The sequence below is a fragment of the Sminthopsis crassicaudata genome, chromosome 5 (assembly GCF_048593235.1).
Source record: "Sminthopsis crassicaudata isolate SCR6 chromosome 5, ASM4859323v1, whole genome shotgun sequence".
In the NCBI taxonomy this organism is placed as follows: Eukaryota; Metazoa; Chordata; class Mammalia; order Dasyuromorphia; family Dasyuridae; genus Sminthopsis; species Sminthopsis crassicaudata.
In genome coordinates this window covers 114,184,590-114,203,602 of record NC_133621.1, presented here as the reverse complement: position 1 = coordinate 114,203,602, position 19,013 = coordinate 114,184,590, and the positions used below count along the sequence as shown (strand labels likewise).

The 19,013-nt window shown below is 44.2% G+C and overlaps 1 protein-coding gene across 2 annotated transcripts in view; it reads right to left on the bottom strand.

The window, feature by feature from the left end:
* Positions 1-18,208, bottom strand: part of KCP (kielin cysteine rich BMP regulator) — a 30,134-nt gene extending 11,926 nt beyond the window's left edge. For both annotated transcript variants that reach the window (XM_074267975.1, XM_074267976.1), the window contains exons 1-20: positions 18,055-18,208; positions 17,466-17,601; positions 14,984-15,156; positions 14,159-14,342; positions 13,995-14,071; positions 13,575-13,659; positions 12,750-12,835; positions 12,535-12,631; positions 12,041-12,123; positions 11,590-11,683; positions 8,671-8,823; positions 8,393-8,499; positions 7,711-7,804; positions 6,031-6,204; positions 5,734-5,816; positions 5,389-5,482; positions 4,758-4,943; positions 4,488-4,658; positions 3,394-3,570; positions 1,687-1,772 (exon numbers count right to left, since the gene is read on the bottom strand). In XM_074267975.1, the coding sequence (XP_074124076.1) occupies positions 1,687-1,772; positions 3,394-3,570; positions 4,488-4,658; positions 4,758-4,943; positions 5,389-5,482; positions 5,734-5,816; positions 6,031-6,204; positions 7,711-7,804; positions 8,393-8,499; positions 8,671-8,823; positions 11,590-11,683; positions 12,041-12,123; positions 12,535-12,631; positions 12,750-12,835; positions 13,575-13,659; positions 13,995-14,071; positions 14,159-14,342; positions 14,984-15,156; positions 17,466-17,577 (2,316 nt within the window). In that variant the 5' untranslated portion in view covers positions 17,578-17,601; positions 18,055-18,208. The remainder of the gene's footprint in view (positions 1-1,686; positions 1,773-3,393; positions 3,571-4,487; positions 4,659-4,757; positions 4,944-5,388; positions 5,483-5,733; positions 5,817-6,030; positions 6,205-7,710; positions 7,805-8,392; positions 8,500-8,670; positions 8,824-11,589; positions 11,684-12,040; positions 12,124-12,534; positions 12,632-12,749; positions 12,836-13,574; positions 13,660-13,994; positions 14,072-14,158; positions 14,343-14,983; positions 15,157-17,465; positions 17,602-18,054) is intronic.
* Between the last annotated feature and the right edge of the window lie 805 nt (positions 18,209-19,013).

Here is a 19,013-nt window from a genome sequence, read left to right as displayed (position 1 = left end):
CGTGAAAAATTGGACATAATTGAAATAACTGAACAACAACAAAGGGATTCTAAAACTTTTGGAGTATCCTATCCAATGAGTGAGACAGTATATAAATTCTGCCTCTTTCTTACTGACTATCCTCAGGCAGCACTTCCCCTCTGAGATTTTCAAGCTATGAGATCCCACTACTATTCAGAAAATTCTCCTAGCCAGTACCATATGTTTTTAATGATTGCTGCTTTATAATAGAGATTTAGGTCTGATACTGCTAGATTACCATCCTTTATATATTTTTTTTTCATTAATTCCCTTGATATTATTGAGCTTTTGTTCTTCCAAATGAATTTTGTTGTTTTTTTTTAAGCTCTATAAAATAATTTTTGGCAGTTTGATTGGTGGCACTGAACAAGTAGACCAAGTCAGGTAGAATTATCATTTTTGTTATAATAGCTTGGCCTACTCATGAGCAATTGATATTTTTCCAGTTATTTAGACCTGGCTTTATTTGCGTGAAAAGTATTTTGTAATTTGTGTTCACATAGTTTCTGGGTTTGTCTTAGCAGGAAGACACACAAATACTATATTTTGTCTACAGTTATTTTAAAAGGAATTTCTCTTTCTATTTCTTGCTACTGGGCTTCATTAGTAACACATAGAAATGCTGATGATTTATATAGGTTTATTTTATATCCTGCAACTTTGCTAGTTATTGTTTCTAGTAGTTTTTTTAGTTGGTTCTCAGATTCTTCAAGTATACCATTATATCATCTACAAAGATTGATAGTTTTATCTCTTCATTGCTTATTCTAATTCCTTTAATTTCTTTTTTCATTTCTTATTGCTAAAGCCAACATTTCTAGTACAATATTGAGTAATAGTGGTGATAATGGGCATCCTTGTTTCACCCCTGATCTTATTGGGAATGGTTCTAACTTCTCCCCATTACAAATAATGGTTGCAGATGATTTTAGATAGATGCTGCTTACCATTTTAAGAAAAACTCCCTTTATTCCTATGCTCTCTAGTGTTTTAAATAGGAATGGCTGCTGTATTTTGTTAAAAGCTTTTTTGCATCTATTGAGATTATCAAATGATTTCTGTTAGTTTTGTTATTGATATAGTCAATTTTGGCAGTAGTTTTCCTGATATTGAACCAGGATAAATTTCTAGTATAAACCCCACTTGGTCATAAGGTATTATCTTCTTGATAAATTATTATAATCTCTTTGTTAATATTTTATTTACAGTTTTTGCATCAATATTCAGTAGGGAGATTACTCTGTAATTTTCTTTCTCTGTTTTGGCTCTTCCTGTTTTAGGTATTAGTATCATATTGGTGTCATAGAAAGAATTTAGCAAGACCCTTCTTTACCTATTTTTTCAAATAATTCACATAGTATTAGAATTAATTATTTTTTAAATGTTTGGCAGAATTCACCTGTAAATTCATCTGGTCCTGGAGATTTTTTTCTTAGGGATTTCATTGATGGTTTGTTTAATTCTTTTTTCTAACATGGGACTGCTTAAATAATTTATTCCTCCTTTTGTTTATCTGGGCAATTTATATTTTTGTAAACATTTCATTCATTTTAGTTAGATTGCTAGATTTGTTAGCATTCAATTGGGCAAAATAATTCCTAATTATTGCTTTAATTTCTTCTTGGGCCAAGGAAAGAGTATCTTCTTAATCCTGATGGTACTTACTTGGCAGGTACAGTAAGAGCAAGCAGAGTCAAGGGGGTCAGGAAAGGTTTCTCCTTGGTCAGTGGTGATCCCATTATAGAAGCAACCTAGAGGATTAGGACCGAGAAGGAGTGAGAGAAGAACCAAAAACAACAAATCAACTGGTATTCGTGTAGTTCCACTATGTTCTCATGTCAACAGAAATTTAAGGTAGGGATCTTGCATGGAGCAAATTTACCATCTAGTTGAAGGTGTCAAAATATTCATGAATATTCCTTTATAGATGGAAAGGGAGAGATCAGTGTGGTTTGAAATAATGAGAGAAGACTTACTGGAAAGGGTGAAACTTGTGAGTCTTAAAGGATGGAAGGAAGAATCACGTAGGCAAGAGAAATGAATGACTTTCTCCAGGGGGAACTATAGGAAGCTGAAGTCAGTGGAAATAGAATTACAGAATGATAGGGAAATAATAATAGAAGACTGATGCACTCCGCACTCCCATTCTTCAGTCATTCAATTCAATATGACAAATATTTATGAAGCACCTATTAAATAGTGAGTGCTGCTAGGTGACAAAATAATTAAAGTACTGGTCTAGAAATTAAGAAATTCAAATCCTGACTTCAAATCTGGCCTCAGACACTAGCTGTCAGACCCTGGATAAGTCACTTAACCCTGTTTGCCATTTCCTTATCTGTAAAATGAGATGGAAAAGGAAATGGCAAACTATTCTAGTATCTGCCAAGAAAATCCCAAATGTAGGTCACAAAGAGTTGGACATAACTGAAAAATGACTCAATAACAATAAATTAAGTGATGGGAATATAGACAAAAATGGAACAGTCTCTCCCCTTAAAGATATTACATTCTATTTGGAAGACATAATTCCTACCTAGAAAAGTAAACAGAAAAGGGAAAAACATTTTGACAAAAGAATTTCCATATGTTGCAAGGACTAACTGGGAGGATAAAAAAAAATCTCAAACACAAGAAACCTCTTTCTTGGTCCCCTTTAATGCTGGTGCCTTCCATCTGTTATCATGTCTAATTTATCTTTGACTTTATTTGCCTTCCTAGCACTTGCACAGTGCCTAGCACATAAGAACCACCTAATAAATATTTGTTGGTGTAACTTGTTCACCAGGAGGGAGATAAGTATTTAAATTCTGAAAGAAATATGGTAAATATAGGAGTAGGTAAGGAATGTCCTGACAAAAGAAAGTTCATTCTGAGTAAGCTGGAGAGATGAAATTGGAGTACATAATGGAGCCTCTTAAAAAGCGGGTTCCATATATTGTATTTAATTTATACTCTAACATATTTAACATGTATTGGTCAACCTGCCATTGGTGGAGGGGGGAAGGAGAGGAAAAATTGGAACAAAAGATTTGGCAATTGTCAATATTGTAAAATTACCCATGCATATACCTGGTAAATAAAAATTTAAAAAAAAAGCTGGTTCCCATGTTTACCCTCCAGGCACCTAGGTGGTGAAGGGGATGGAGTGCTGATTCTGGAGTCCTTAAGAATCATCTGCCTGAGTTCAAATCTGGCCTCAGACACTCACTAGTTGTAACCCTGAGCACTTAAGACCCCTAATCCTGTCTGCCTCTGTTTTCTCATTTGTAAAATGAGCTGGAGAAGAAAATAGCAACCATTCCATAATCTTTGCCAAATGGTGTCACAAAGAATCATACATGACTGAAACAAACAAACAACAATGTTTACCCTCACAGGTGGGGCAACAGTGCCCAGGCAAGGTGAGTGGGTGGCTGCAGCTTGGCTGGTCACAGGGTCTACAATCACAGGAGACAAAACCCCCAATGCAGGTACAATAATTACATGGATTTCCTGGCTCTGGGAACTCCTGACCGCTCAGGTACCGCTGCCCCAGGTACTCACAACCTAGGGAGAATGGATGGTGAAAGGACAAAGAGAAAGAAGACATGGAGAAGAGAGAGCTTGGGCTTGCCCTGTACCCTGTACCCTCCTCCAGAGAAGTCTCATGGCTTCACTGCCCAGCCAGAGCAGCCAGAGTAAGAATAGGAGGGTGAGAATTCAAGAGGTGCAATACCTGACCTAAATTAACACTACTTCTACCCCTTCCCCCTTGCCTTCCCCATTCTAAATCCTGAGCAGGGGCCGGGGGCAGGCTTTTACAAGCATTGTTAAATACCTGGACAAGACACTGTGCTAATTAGGTCCTGGAGATTTAAAGACAAAATATAATGGATTCAGCTCTCCAGAAGTTCACATCCTACTACAATTATAACTTCATTGAGTAAATCTTTACAACATTGAGCTGGAACTGAGAATTTACTTAATCCAACTCTCTTTATTTCCTATTGGGAGAAATTGAGAGAAGTCTCCAAGGTCACAAAAGTAATAACTGTCCTTTTTGTTACTTTCATGGAAACACCCTCTCCATTTCTTTCTATCCCTCTTTCATTCTCTTTCTCTGCCACTCTGTCACTCTCTTTCTTTCATATGTATATTTTGTTGATATATTGCTCCCCCCCCCCATTAGCATGGACATTTCTAAAGGTCAAGGACTAGGGTTTTGCCTTTCCTTGTGACCCTAGTTCTGAGCACAGTGCTTGGCACTTAGTAATCACTTAACAAAAGCTTGCTGACTAACAAAGCTGAAACTGGCTCAAGCTACCTATTTCTCAGCTTCATGTGACTTTCTTTACATACCATGATTAAGACACTTGATACTCTAGTATAATTTTTTTTAAAAGTAAGGATGGTCCAATTCCCAACAACCCCCCCCAGCCTATTCCTTAGCCAGCCCCCTACTGGACACCTCCAGGGGCACTCACCATCACAGACTGGGCAGCAGGACTCTTGCGTAGGGAAGGGGCACAGGGTAGGGGCACAGGATTTTGGTTCACAGGTGACACTGCCCTCCCAGCAGAGGCATATTTGACATGGGGACGTTTGGGAGATGAAGCGTTGCCCATTGGACAGCTCCTTTCCATTATAGAAGCAGCCTGGGGAGACAGGAAGAAGATAGTTCCCCATAAGTTCCCAGCTCCCTCTTCCTCCCAGACCTTCTTCCTCCCCCCTCCCCACACACAGAAGGATATTACCATCACAGGAAGGGCAGCAGTCCCCCTGCAGGGGGTGGGTGCAGAATGTTTGAGGACAGGGAAGTCTCTGGCAAGAAATGGAGCCATTGAGGCAGAGGCAGCGGTGACACGGATCCCCAGGTGGGGAGAAGTATTGCTGGTGGTGGGCAGAGGGCATCCCGGGAACCAAGCAGTCAGCTGGGGGCACTAAGAGAATGAAAAATGGCACAGGAAGACCTGAGACACAGAGACATTCGCAGTCGTAGTGCTGGATTTGACACCAGGGAATTTCAGTTTGACTTCTGGTCTCTCCCTGATAACTATGTGATCTTGAGTAAATCACTTTAATCAGTGTGCCTGATTTTTTTGATTCAACTTGATTTTATTTCTCTGGCCCTTAGTTCCTTTTTGTGATATAAATTAAAGGGGTTAAACAAGATAATCCATAAAGGCCTTTCCAGCTCTAAACTTATCTATCTATATTTGAAACCAGAGGACTTGAATTCAGATTCTGATGCTGCTTATTAACGGTATAAGCTGGAATAAGCCTCTTCATCTCTTTGGACCTGTTGCTTCACAGACTAGACTAGAAAAGAAGAGGATGGAAGGTAATCAAAAGGAGGAAGAGTAGTGGAGGTAGTTGGCTCTGTACCTGGGCATTGTGGACAGCATTCTCCAGGAGATAGAAAAGGCTCTGGGCAAGGCAGCGGGGGGCACCGTTGAGTCAAGCACTGCACATTCCCATTCTGTGAAAAGAGAGATATGACAGATGGATAGATAGACATCCTCAGCTTGGGACAGCATTTCCAACTGATTCTAGGATCAGACCCTCCCTTCTTCTAAGTCTTCTTAGCTTCAAGTAGGGCCAATTCAAAAGAGCAGGAGATAGAGAGGGGGCTACCTGAGCTCTTCCCCCAACTGCCTTCTTTCCTACTTCCTTGCCTTTGTGCTAATCAAGACCCCCATTCCTTCCCTAATCCCCAGGGCCCAAACTTACAATGCAGTGGCAGATTCTACACCGATCTGTAGGATGGGGGAAGTCAACTCCATTGGGATACTCTTTCCCCCCAAAGTCACAACCTGAGAGCATCAAAGAATTAAATGTAGGATTCCTGTCCCTCCCTAATCTTCCACGGCTCTGTCCACAGCTCCTGATTATTTTCAGAAAACCTCTCCATGTCTCCCCAACCTCCCCATCCACCTACGCAGGCACCAAAGAACCCTGTCAGATCCTGAGAGATCCCTCTCCTCCCCTTCTAGGATTCTGATCCTACCCACCCCCCTCATACCTCACCATTGCATTTGCTTTTGCAGCAGGAGCCAGGTAGTGGATGGGCACAGGGGGGTCCTGGGCAAGCTCGAGGCTGGCAGTGGACCCAGCCTCCCTGGCACTGGCATTCTTGGCAGGGATCCCGGGAATGAGAGAAACTTTCACCATCCACAAATATCTGATTCTCCAATACACAGTCTATCCCACAGGTCCAGGTGAAGGGTGGGGAGGGGATATGGGAGACAGAAATGGAGATATTGAGAAAGTCAAGGAGAAAACATGACTTTTTTTTTTAACAATTGGTCAATCATCAAGCTTTTATTTGCTATGTTCCAGGCAATGTGTTAAGTGCTAGGACTACAAAGAAAGGCAAAAAACAAGGAGCTCACATTCTGATGAAGGAGACAATATATGTACAGAGTAAACAGGTAATCACAGAGGGAAGGGCCTACCTAGCAGGAGGAGCTTTGAGACACTGAGATATAGGAGGAAGATGCTCCATATTTGGGATGTCCATGTTACCATTTACCAACTCAATCAAGCCCAATCCAATCCAACAAAGATGTTTAGGTCCTCCCTAGTGAAGGGCACTCACTGTACCAGTTTGGGACAGGGATAATATGGTGTGATAACCATGGAAAAGAGTTAGGTTCATGTTCCTAGAGATGTGTCCATCAGAGCCAAAATAAGACTTTTTTTCCTCCTGGGGGCAGCAACAGTTTAATGTAGCAGAAGGGAAATTATTATGCTCCTTGGGAATGAAGGAAAAGATCAAACCTAGGAGAGAGGTACAATAGTGATGGCACCCTGAAAGTAGGTTTACCCCAATGTAACATAGACTGAGGGAGGAGTTTCCCTCCCCCAAGGCAGTGCCCTGAAGGCAAATTCCTATTTATCCCAAGGTATTTTTTAGTCCTAGTGTACATAAAAATATTGGTGTGGGAGACTGACAATGGAGGAATGGATGAACAAATGGGGGCAGCAATGGATGGTGAGATGCTGAGAATATGGGAAAACACAAAAAGGGGGGCTGTCCCCACCCCCCTCTTCTATCTTTTGAAACCTGGGAAATTCACAGGACTGAAAGGTTTGGAAAGCCCTGAGCTATCAAGAGCACAGAAGCTGAAAAAGGTTTACAAAGGGATAAGTAGGATGCTTTCAGAGACTATTGGGGATGGGAGGATAGGGGAAGAGGGAGGAAGCAAGGCAGCTGGGCCAGCCTGAATTTAGGGGGAATTTAGGGGTTGGGGAAGACTGATCCAGGTAGGTCATCACTAAGTACATACCTGGAATGTGGCCCTCTCCAACAATGAGATGAACCAAATCATTTCCAATAGAGCAGTAATGAACTGAACCAGCTACACTCAGCGAAAGAACTCTGGGAGATGACTATGAACCACTACATAGAATTCCCAATCCCTCTATTTTTATCTGCCCGCATTGTTTATTTCCTTCACAGGCTAATTGTACACTATTTCAAAGTCTGATTCTTTTTGTACGGCAAAACAACGGTTAGGACATGCATACATATATTGTATTTAATTTATACTTTAACATATGTAATATGTATTGGTCAACCTGCCAAGGGGGAGAGGAAGGAGGGGAAAAATTGGAACAAAAGGTTTTGCAATTGTCAGTGCTGAAAAATTACCCTGCATATATCTTGTGCATGAAAAGCTATAATAAAAAAATATAAGTACATACCTGGACACCTAGGGCAGCACTGGCCTGGTCCTTTCTGGGGCCTGACACAGGCTGTGGGTGGGCAGTCAATTGGAGAACACAGGACTGTCCCATCCTGGGAATAAGGAGAATGTAGTAAGTATTGAAAGAGGAAAGGTTCTATTCTTACAAATATATTTTTAATGGTACTGTTTTTTGAATAGCAAAGAAAGTATTCTTATCACAGAGGAAATAGACTAAAGATGCAGAAAAAAGCATACATTGCTAGCATTGCTGATGGCTTTTAAAAAAAAAACTGTTAAAAGAAATAGTTCTATTTGGGGGGGGCTGTAAAGGAGGACTGGGGAAAAGAGTAGGGAACAAGTATTTATTAAGTATCTACTAGATATCAGGAGGTATGCTAAATGATTAAATATTGTCTCATTTGATCTTCATGACAACATTGGGAGGTATTATTATTATCCCTATTTTACAGATGAGGAAACTGAGGCAGGCATTAGCTAAATTACTTGCCCCAGGTCACACAGCTAGTAAGTGTCTGAAGTCTGATTTGAAGATGGCGAAATAAAGAAAAATTCAGCAACAGTAAGACACTTTTTAGAAAAGGTAACAGGGGGAAATCCCTTGATACGGTGGTTATGTTTTAGTCTCACACAGAAATGAGAAGGCTATTTCAGGAGGCAGCAGCATTAGTGGGAAGTACCTCGCAGTGGCAGGTGTGACACGGCTGGCTGGGGTCGGTGAAGTTCTGCCCATTGGCATAGATGTGTCCCTGGTAGGTACAGCTCTCACACCCTGGGCAGCAGGCACCTGGAAAGGGCTGGTGGGTGAGCAAGGCCAGAGCCAAGGCAGGAGAAGGGGGGCATCTCTTGGAGAAGTTGGGTCACCAGGGGTTGCTTGGGCAGTGGATCAGCTGCCCCAGCTTGAACCGAGGCTATTATCGCACTGCAAAGGGAGGGATCCAGGGAGCAGGGAATTTACCCGGGGACTGAGTGGGATGCTGGCAGGGAGGTGAGATGCAGGGCACAGGCTTGCACACAGGAACACCCTGTAGGCAAGAGCAGGTAGTACAGGGCTGCCCTTCGGGTTCCCACTGGACCCCCTCAGCAAACTCCTGTCCGTTGAGCACACACACTGCATGGATACACAGAGAAGGGAGGTGTACATCACCATGACAATGAGATGTTGCACACTTGCACTCACTCACATACACACACACACACCCCATCACCACAATGAAAAAACTTGCTTATTTTGGGTGGATATTGTCTAACTGTATACTTTGTGAGTGAGAGATTTATATATAAAATCACACAACTGGAAGATTGTGATGATCAGCTATGATAGACTTAGCTCTTCCCTGCAATATACAATGATCCAAGACAATTCCAGTAAACTTGAGATGGAAAATGCCATCCTCATCCAGAGAAAGAGAACTATGGAGACTGAATGCAGTAGAAGCACACTGTTTTCACCTTTTTTCTTTATTTGCTTTTTCTTTCTCATGGTTTTCCCCTTTTGTTCTGATTTTTCTTTCACAATATGACTAATATGGAAATAGAACTAAAAGTGAAAAACTTAGTTTTCCCTACAGATAGAACCAGTGCCAATAATAATAATTGCTAATGTTTATTGTGACCTGGAGGGGTGGCTAAATGGTGCATTGGTAGAGTGCTGGACCTGGAATCAGGAAGACTTATCTCCCCAAATTTAGATTTGGTCTCAGATATTTGCTTGCTGTATGACCCTGGGAAGTCCCTTAACCCTATTTGCCTCTGTTTCCCCATCTATAAAATGACCTAGAGAAGGAAATGACAAATCACTCCAGTATCTTTGCCAAGAAAACTCCAGAGAGTCAGATACTAATGAAAATGACTGATTAGTTGTATTATAACCCAGACTTGTGAGCGTGCCTGAGTTTAACATAGAGAAGGCAGTGAAAGGGCTTTTTGAGCAAAGTTGGTTTGCCCATCATGGAACCCTTGGGTCTTCTCATGGGTGAGGGCAGCCCCCCCTTAAAACTGCCACTGGCTCTCTTTTCCATCATTTTTGAGGTGATCTCCTTGTGGCATCTCCTCTCTGCTGCACCCAGCGTGGATGCCATCAACTGAACCCATGAGAATGGACGGGAAATCCTTCCCCTGCTCCCTCTCTTTTATCCTAGCTTTGAGAAATGGGTCCATTAAAAGGCTTTTCAAGGTTTGCAAAGCAATTTACACATAGCACCTCATTTCATTCTCACAACCTGTGAGTTGGTGCTACTATTATCCCCACACTGAGGCTCAGAAACAGACTCACACCGCTAGTTAACGGCTATGACTGGATTTGAACTTAGGGTCATCCTGACTTCAGGACCAGAGTAAATCTACTATAGCATGAGCCAACCCAATCCAACAAAGCAGGACATGTATGAGAGACCCTCCTCAAGCAACAAGAAAAAGGAGGAGAATCAGGAAAATCTGGGTTAAATCCCACCTCAAACTATGTATGACCATGCTTAAGTCACTTAGACACTCAAGTTTCCTCATCTGTAAAATGGCAGAATTAGGCTCAGTGGATTCTCAGGTCTCTTCCACACTAGATCTAGGATTCTATGGTCTATAGATACCTAAAAAAGCATAGATAGAGAGAGATAGAAGAGACAGAGATAGATGTGTGGATATAGAAGTTTATATATAAATAACTGTATATATGTACATATGCACATATAAAAGTAAAAGGTACCTAAAAAGATACATATAGACATCATAGAGATAGATATATAGAAATTTTATAAGTAATTATATATGTACATATGCATATGTAAATTAAAAGATACCTGAAAAGTATATAGATAGTAGATAGGTATATTGATATAGAAATTTTACATATAAATAATTATATATGTGTACATATGTATATATAAAGGTAAAAAATATCTGAAAAGGTATATATAGACATAGCAGAGATAGAGATGGATATGTTGATATAGAAATTTTATAAATATATGGATACATATGCATATATAAAAATAAATGGTACCTGTAAAAGTATATGTAGATATAGACAGTAGAGACAGAGATAGAAATATGGGTATAGAAATTTTTAATATAAATAATTATATGTATATGTACAGGTGCATATGTAAAAGTAAAAGGTACCTGAAAAGGTACATATACACATAGTAGAGATAGAGATAGATATATGGATACAGAAATTTTATATATAATTATGTACATACACATGCATATATAAAAGGTACCTGAAAAGATATAGATATTAGAGATAGACATATGGATAAAGAAATTTTATGTATAAATAATTTTGTATATGTACATATGCAGATATAAAAGTAAAAGGTATCTGAAAAGCCAAAACAGGAAGCCGTGAAAGCGAGGGGCAGGCCCATCCTCAGCCAGGGCTGAACTAATCAAGAATGATGGGAGGCAGGGTGCTCCCAGGCCATACTAATCTGTTGATAAGCAGATTGGCTTAAAAAAAGATTTCTGCTCTCTATAAATGAGCTCATCAATTCTATTATTCTTTTGTGCTTTCTTTGATTTTAGTATTTCCTTAGTCCAGTGTCTAGTATCTGACACATAGTAGGAAGGAAACACACATTTACTAAAGCAACTACTATGTGCCAGGTGTGCTAAGTGCTTTATAAATGTTGTTTTATTGTCACAACATCCCTGGGAGTAGGTGCTATCATCATGCTCTTTGAATAAATGAGGAAAGTGAGGCAGACAGCAGTTAAATGACTTGTCCAGGATCCCACTGAGTGTCTAAGGCTGGATTTGACTCCACGATATATCTCCTATCCACTGCTACACAGACCAGCTGGAGGCTCCATGTGGAAGAAGGAGGTCTCCATCCACAGAGAGGGCCCAGGTCTAGCTAAAGAAGGACGGAGGCTCTCACCTGGGCAGCTTGGGCAGCAGTGTCCAAGCCTTGAGACCGGGTTGGGACAGGGGCTAGGTGGGCATTGTGTGGGCACACAGCGAACCAGGCTCCTCTATAACACATGAAGAAGCGAGACACACACGGGGATGGAATCCCAGGACCAGAGAGTCAGAGCTGGAAGAGATCTGAGAGGCTTTGAGTCCACCCCGCTGGTTTTACAGATGGAGAAAATGAGTAGGCTGGGGCAGAAGCTGACCAAAGCAGGGAGGAGCTTGGAGGCTCGGAGTCAACCTCCTGCCTCCAGATCCAAGGGTTTGTGGAGGGAAAGAATGGGGCCAAGAGCAAAGACCCTAGGGAATTGGGGTAAACTCTCAAAAATGAAAATAAAAGAGCACAAGCTTCCCACCTCTTGCTCAGGAACAGAGCTGGAGGTGGGAGAGGGGCTCAGGGGGAGGTAGCCCCCACTCACCAGACAGGTGCAGTTAAGGCAAGGGTTGGAGCTGGATGGGAAGACTGCCCCTTCCTCATGATGTTGACCCTCATACTCACAGCCTGAGGAAAAGGGAAGGCCAGCTCACAGGGGGAACTGATTCCCTCTCAAGAGGCTACTTCAAGCAAGGGAAGAAAGGAAAGGAAATGGGGGAGAGGAAAGCAGGGTGAAACATGATGGGGAAAATATTGGTGGGAAGGGAGGTTCTGGGCAGGAGGACATGTGTATGGGATGGGGAGGTGGGGGGAGCACCATGAATGGGAGACAGGCCTTGGGGACTGGAGGAGGAGTGGGAAAAGCAGGGTCCCCCCATCAGGCATTAGAATAAATGCAGGAAGCCTGAGCCTCTTGACTTGGGGAAGATGGGGGCTTTGGGCTACTTAAGGGGCAGTGGGATCCCAGTTTTAATAAGTAAGGATGCCCCTCTCTGGAAGCAGGTAGCCCTCGGGGAGGGAGAGGGGCAAGAAGATCACCTGGCCGACAGACTGGACAACACTGCCCCGGCGGGGTGTAGCTCTCCAGGCAATGGAGCTCCGGACATGAGGCCTCCATGCACTGAACAGTCCCATCCTGTGGGAGAGAAATGCTACTCTCTGTCTCCTCAACAGCCCTCTTTCTCCCATCAACATCCAGAAAGCCAAGGACCCTCCCCTGCAGACCCTCATTCCCTTGGGCTGGGAGCTTTTACCTGACATGTGCAGCTGATACAGGGCTCTGGATGCCATGTTTCTCCATCTTTTCTGTCTCCGGGACAGATGACGCGGCCTTGGGGCTCTTGGGCCAAAGATAGAGAGAATGGGAGGAGAATGGAGGCTTGTTTCCATGCACATTAACGTGTTTGTCTCTCTCCTCACAAATAGGAAGTGCCTACAAGATGCTAGACATCCATTCATTTGTTCATTCTTTCATTCTCTTCCTTGGCCATCTATCTCATCCACTGCTGTGGCTTGGATCTCTCCATTCAAATGTACCTTTCTCTCCCACCCTCCCACTGTCCTCAGCTTCGGGGCTGGGCTGGAGAGCTGCCTGCAAGAGCGTCTGCAACTCAACCTGTCTAAAAACAGCCCCGGTCACTAAGACCTCAGGCCATGGGAAGATGGTAAGATATGCTTTAAAAAAATAAATTTCATGTAACGGAAAGGTTCTGGCTCCCTATAGAATCCATTCTTGTTTTTTCTATATTGAGATGTTCGTGTTAGTGATTGTCAAAACTGTAACTGTATTACTCTATTATAACATATTATATACTTTTTCCCCCCTGAGGTTGGGGTTAAGTGACTTGCCCAGGCTCACACAGCTAGGAAGTGTTAAGTGTCTGAGATCAGATTTGAACTCGGGTCCTCCTGAATTCAGGGCTGGTGCCACCTAGCTGCCCTCATAACATATTATATAAATTACTGTTTTTGAAAAGGTAGGGGGACAAGGTGCCTTGGTTGAATGCCCTGGGTGTCCTGGGTGAGTTACCAGAACTAGGTCTAGAACTTGGAGAAGAGGGATGAGGCAAGTGACTAACCTGGCTCACAGCGCGGGCAGCATGTCCTAGGGTCTGGGCAGGGCTGCCATGAACACAGTGACTGGCTACATGTCACCTTTCCTTCCTGTGAGGGGGAGGAAATAGACACTGGGCCACTGGGCCTTCAGACCCAAAGGCAGCTTGAAGCAATGCCCCCTCCCCACATCCCTGGGCTGGTGGGAATGGGAACCAGAGGAAGAGGGACCAGTTCTGTTCTAGTCTGATGGTCCCAAGAGCAGAGGGAAGGCTCTGGCTCATCCACACTAGTCTCAACCTCTGGCATTTTGGCTCCCCCCACCTTGGATCAAGGAGAGTCCCTGAGAAGGGAGGAAGAAGGCAGTACAGGTGTGAGAAAGATGATGAAGATGGACAGGTGTGTGTGTGTATAAAGGAAAGGTAACAGAAAGCTGCAAGGCTTACCAGACAATGACAGGTGGTGCAAGCATCTGGGGAGAAGGTCTCCCCACTGCCATAAGCTTGGCCTCCATGGCTGCATCCTGACCCCAAACACAGAACGGTCACCGTGGGTGACCCCCAATCCCGCAGACCCCAGCCCCATTCCTCCAGATGGCTGTAGAACTCACCAAGACAGTGGGTCACATCCCTGATGGCAGAACACCGAGCCCTCCCCTGCAGGCAGACGCAGGAGGTGCAGCCATCTGGCTCCCAGTGGGCTCCCTCTGGCCACTCCTGGCCCTGCCAGGTGCAAGGGGGTCTGCGGCATTCACAGGACTCTAGATGCTTTACCCTGGTCTGCAGGTCCATGTTCTGTAAGATAGGCAGTAATGCACATTCTCATCTAGACCATGTCTACTCCCCCTTCTCCCTCCTCACCACCATGGAGCCACTGTTATACCACAATGAGAAGAAAGAGCATAAGCTGTTTTAGGGCAAAACTAGGTAGTAAATCTTTCGGTCATAGAATTTAGAGCTGGGAAGGGCTGTCTGATGGCCATAACCAACCACAAATCCAGGACCCTGGTGATGAAACAGGCTACCCTTCCCCTGAAAAGGGCTCAATACAGAATGAGGCACACCTCTAGACAAGACCAATGCAAAAATTTGTTTTGTGTAACTGCATATTGTAACAAGTATTTTGTGTTTCTTTTTCAATGGGGGAGAAGTAGGTTGTTTTTAATCCAAAGACCTAATTTCCAGCCTAAGGTCACTGAATCAAGGAAAGAACACTGGATTTGCTCAGAAGACCTCGATTTGAATTCCAGTTTGCTGCTTATTCCCTGTGTAACCTGGGCAAGAACTTCTTTATCCTCTCTGGGACTCAGTTTCCTTTTCTGTAAAAAGAGGGGGCTGATATGACATGACCTCCAAGATCCCTTCCATCTCCAAAGATACACTCATTGTCCTTGTGCCCACCTCCCTTCTTCTTGCTCTCACTGCCCCATTCCTACCTGTTCCCTGAGTTCTGCCACCAGGACTCCCAGCTCCTGTAGCTGCTCCTTCACCTTTTGTAGCTGTTCCTCCAAAGGCTCACAGAGGGTGGGCGCGTGACCAGCTGCCTGCTGCTGGTAGTGACTGATGTCGTCGAGCCGGGCTGGTTGGCCTGGGTCCAGGGTTGCCATGTCTATGGGAGCAGGATGAATAGGGACAAGGGAGCTCAAGAGAGAACCCCCCAGGGACACTCAATTCTGCATTCTCACCCCGAAGTCAGAGTAGGAAAGGGTAATTATTCCCCTTCCTTTGGGTCCCCTCACTGCCAGCAGGCTGGTGAGGATATTTCCCAGAGAGAACTGCATGGATCTGGAGTCCGTCGGTTTAGAGTTGAATCCTCAGTCTTCAACTAGCCAAATAATTTTGGGCAAATCTTCCCCATCTCCCAGCTCCTGAGTTGTTAGAAGTGGAGAGGGAAGAAGAATATCCAGGAATTGGGAGGCCAGCTTCTTGGGTGTGGAGGCAAGGATACAACAGCTACAACTTGGACACCTCTGCCTGAGACCCAAAGACCATGGGTGATTGTTCTGGCCTCGGGGGTCTAGCAAACAAGGGACAACAGAACCTAGCCAATGACTCCTAACTTTCCAGGAAGAAAGGAAATGATAGCTTGTTCCCAGCAGCCCATGGGGTGACCACTTGTGCCAAGCTGCTCAACCTCAGCCAAATACCCTTTTGCCTCTGTGCCCCCGATGTGGAAAAGTCCTAGAAAGTCTAGCCCAGGGACAGGGCTGGAGGATAGTAGGAATCTTTGTATTTGAGTATTTGACTCCCCTGGCATTCCTCAGCTAGGAAGTGACATTCAAAGCCTCTCACTTATCCAGAATAGGGAGAGAATTACCCCCAAGGGAGGCTAGGCTCTAAGTTTCTCATCTGCATCCCCTTTCCCTCATGCTCAGGCTCCTTCTCTCATGTGCATCCTCTTTCCCTCATGCTCAGGCTCCTTCTCTCATGTGCATCCTCTTTCCCTCATGCTCAGGCTCCTTCTCTTAGGGGTCCAGTTGATGAATATGATAATAAATCAATTAATCAACAATCATTTATTAAATACCTACTATGTGCCCTGAGGATACAGGGTGGGGGATGAAATCATGCTTTTCCTCGAGAAGCATATATTCTTTGGGGGCAATAGGTCAAAATAAAATAAATACAAGGTAAATTATGGGGAAGCCCTGGTAAGTGGGGATCAGGAAAGGCTTCATGTCAATGCCATGTCAAAAGCAACTAGAAGATATGTATAGAAGAATTGCACATCATTAACATATATTGGATTACTTGCCATCTAGGGGAGGGGAGGGGAAGAAGGGAGGGAAAAAATTGGAACATAAGGGTTTGCAAGGATGAATGTTGAAAGTTATCCATGCATATGTTTTGAAAATAAAGACTTTAATTAAAAAAAAAAAAAAACAAAAAAAAAACAACTAATAAGAAGCTAGAAGATTCTAAGAGGTAATTCTAAGAGGAGGGAATTCGTTCCACAGGGGAAAATGTGGCCAGAGATGAGAGACAGCTAGAAGACCAGTTTGATGGAAAAGTGTAACATGCCCTCTTGGTGTTGGGTGCCATTGCCCGTTCTCAACTCTTCTCCCAGAGCCTTTGTTAACCTCAATGACGAAACTGTACTCCCAGCTAGGTGTTCCTGCTCCCTCAGGATCCACCTTCAACCCCTCCTTCTGAGGCACCCCCTCCCCCAGCCCGTGGAGCTCTTTGGCTCAGAGTCATAGAGAAACAAAACATTTGGGGGGTATCAGGGGAGTCTGGGAGGTCACACTGGCAAACGACTGAGTGAAACTGGAATACCGCTGACTTGAGGGAATCCTGCAGAGATGAAGCCTCTCCCAAAGTGCCTTGATCTCTTCTCCCCTCTTTAATTCTTCATTTCTCCCAGTCCTCATCAAATCTCCATCTGTCTCTCCTTCTCTGTCTGAGTCTCTCTGTCTCTATCTCTCTCCATCTGTGTCTCTGTCTGTCTCTCTTCCTTCCCCTCCCCCTTCTCTCACATTCTTAGCCCCCCTCCCCTTCCCACACGCACCAGGGAAGGAGCAGGCACCCAGAACACAAAGGCATTAGATTACTCCTATTACTGCTTCTTCCTCCCTTTCCCGCCCCCTCTCTCCCCAGACTTGGAATAATTAATTTCAGATCCCTGGCAGATTCCGAGGCAGTTTTCTCCTCCCTGCTGTTCTCTGACTTCCTATCAGAACCTGACTGGATGCCCCCTTTCTCTTCCCCACCCTCTCCCAGACTCCGTCCCTTCCCTGCTCTGAATGCCCCCCATCCCTAGTCCCCCCAGAGAGGTTGGGACAAGGACTGTGGGAGCAATAGACCCAGAGCAGAGTCCAGGACCAGGCAGAAGCCAGTGTGATAAGTCCCAGCCCCGATCTGGAACCGAAGGGGTCCCGGCACCCCCGCCTCCAGCCTGGAAGCCCAGCTGAGTCTTACCATTCTCTTCTGCAATGGTCAGCGCGGGCTCCTGCTTGGGCAGTGCCAGGGCCAAGAGGAATAGGAGAAGGGCTGCTGGGAACAACCCCCAGGGGCCTCCCGGAAGGGCCATGCTCCTCTCTCGGGCTTCTCCCAGCTAGAAGATCAAGGGAGAGAGCCAGGGGGGTGGGTGGTGGGGAGGCTGGGGCCGGACAGGGGGTGGGTGGGGAAAGAAACTTTAAGGCTGCCTCTCTAGCCTTTGTTCTGACAGCCTGGTGTCCCTCCTCCTCTTGTCCAGCTGAGAGCCTTAGGACAGTGGAAAAGTACAAGGTGGCCCTAAAAGACAAGGACAGGGATTCAAAGGCTGCCCCTGACAGGGGCTACCTCTGTGCCCCCGAGCCTCAGTCTGTTCTTATGTAAAATTTGAGGCTGGGCAAGAAAGCCTCTGAGATCCCTTCCAGTTCTAAAGCTATGACCTAAATCCCTCATCTCTGGCCAGCTAGCAGCTCCTTTTCAGAACTCCCCTGTCTCCAACTTCTAGAATCTCAACCGGAAAAAGAACAGTCCCCACCCTGCTGATATCCCTGGAAAATCAATTTTAAAAAATAACCTTAGACCTGATATGTTTCTCAAGTGAGCATGTATCCCTTTTGTTTATTAGGTGTGAGCAGGCACTGGACACTTCCCGAGGTTCCCCAGGAAATCTGTTCAGATTGGCTCAGGGACTTGGTCTGATTCTTTGAGGTCTATCTGAGAGATAGAATTCCGTCAGTCTTCAAACCAGGAGACCCCTGACACGTGATGGGATAGGGGAGGAGGAAAGCAGACTCTGAGCTTCGGTCTCAACCTCCTTTCTCTTCTCCCTCCTCCCCCTCTAATCCCCTCCCAATGCCTGTACCCCCACCCCAGCCCGAGGGGGCCCTTGGGAACCTTGAGTAATTTGGACTTCCTGTGATATTTGCATTCTAGTAACTTGCCTAGAAGGAGAGGACAGCCAGAGCCAGATAAGGAAAGCAGATTAGCTACACAAAAAGCCCAGCAGAAAAGTTGGGAAGGGAAAACCTAAATGCCCATAGGGAACTTCATGAATTCTCCCCAAGGAATGAAAAGAACTTCCAGCCACCAAGCCCAGTTGCAAGTTACTTCTTTGCCATGAAAGTTCAGCAAGTTTGAGCTTCTTTCCCTTATAATCTGCATGTATTGCTAGAAATGGATGTTACAGACTAGGAGAAGAATTAATCAATAATCAATAAATAATTATTAAGCATCTACTATGTGCCAGACACTGTGCTAAGTATTGAGGGTACAAAAAGAAGCAAAAGGCAGCCCTTGCCCTCGAGGAGCTTGCAATCTATGTTTGCAGCATACAAATATATATTATATAAGATATATAAAAATATAAGATATGATATCATATAATATAAAATTATGGTATATACTTTATTGATATAATAATATATTATCTATTTGTTTACATGTTGCATAAAATATATACATGCATACATATATATCAAACCATATACAGGATAAATAGTAAATAAGAAAGAGAAGGCACTGGAATTAAGAGCG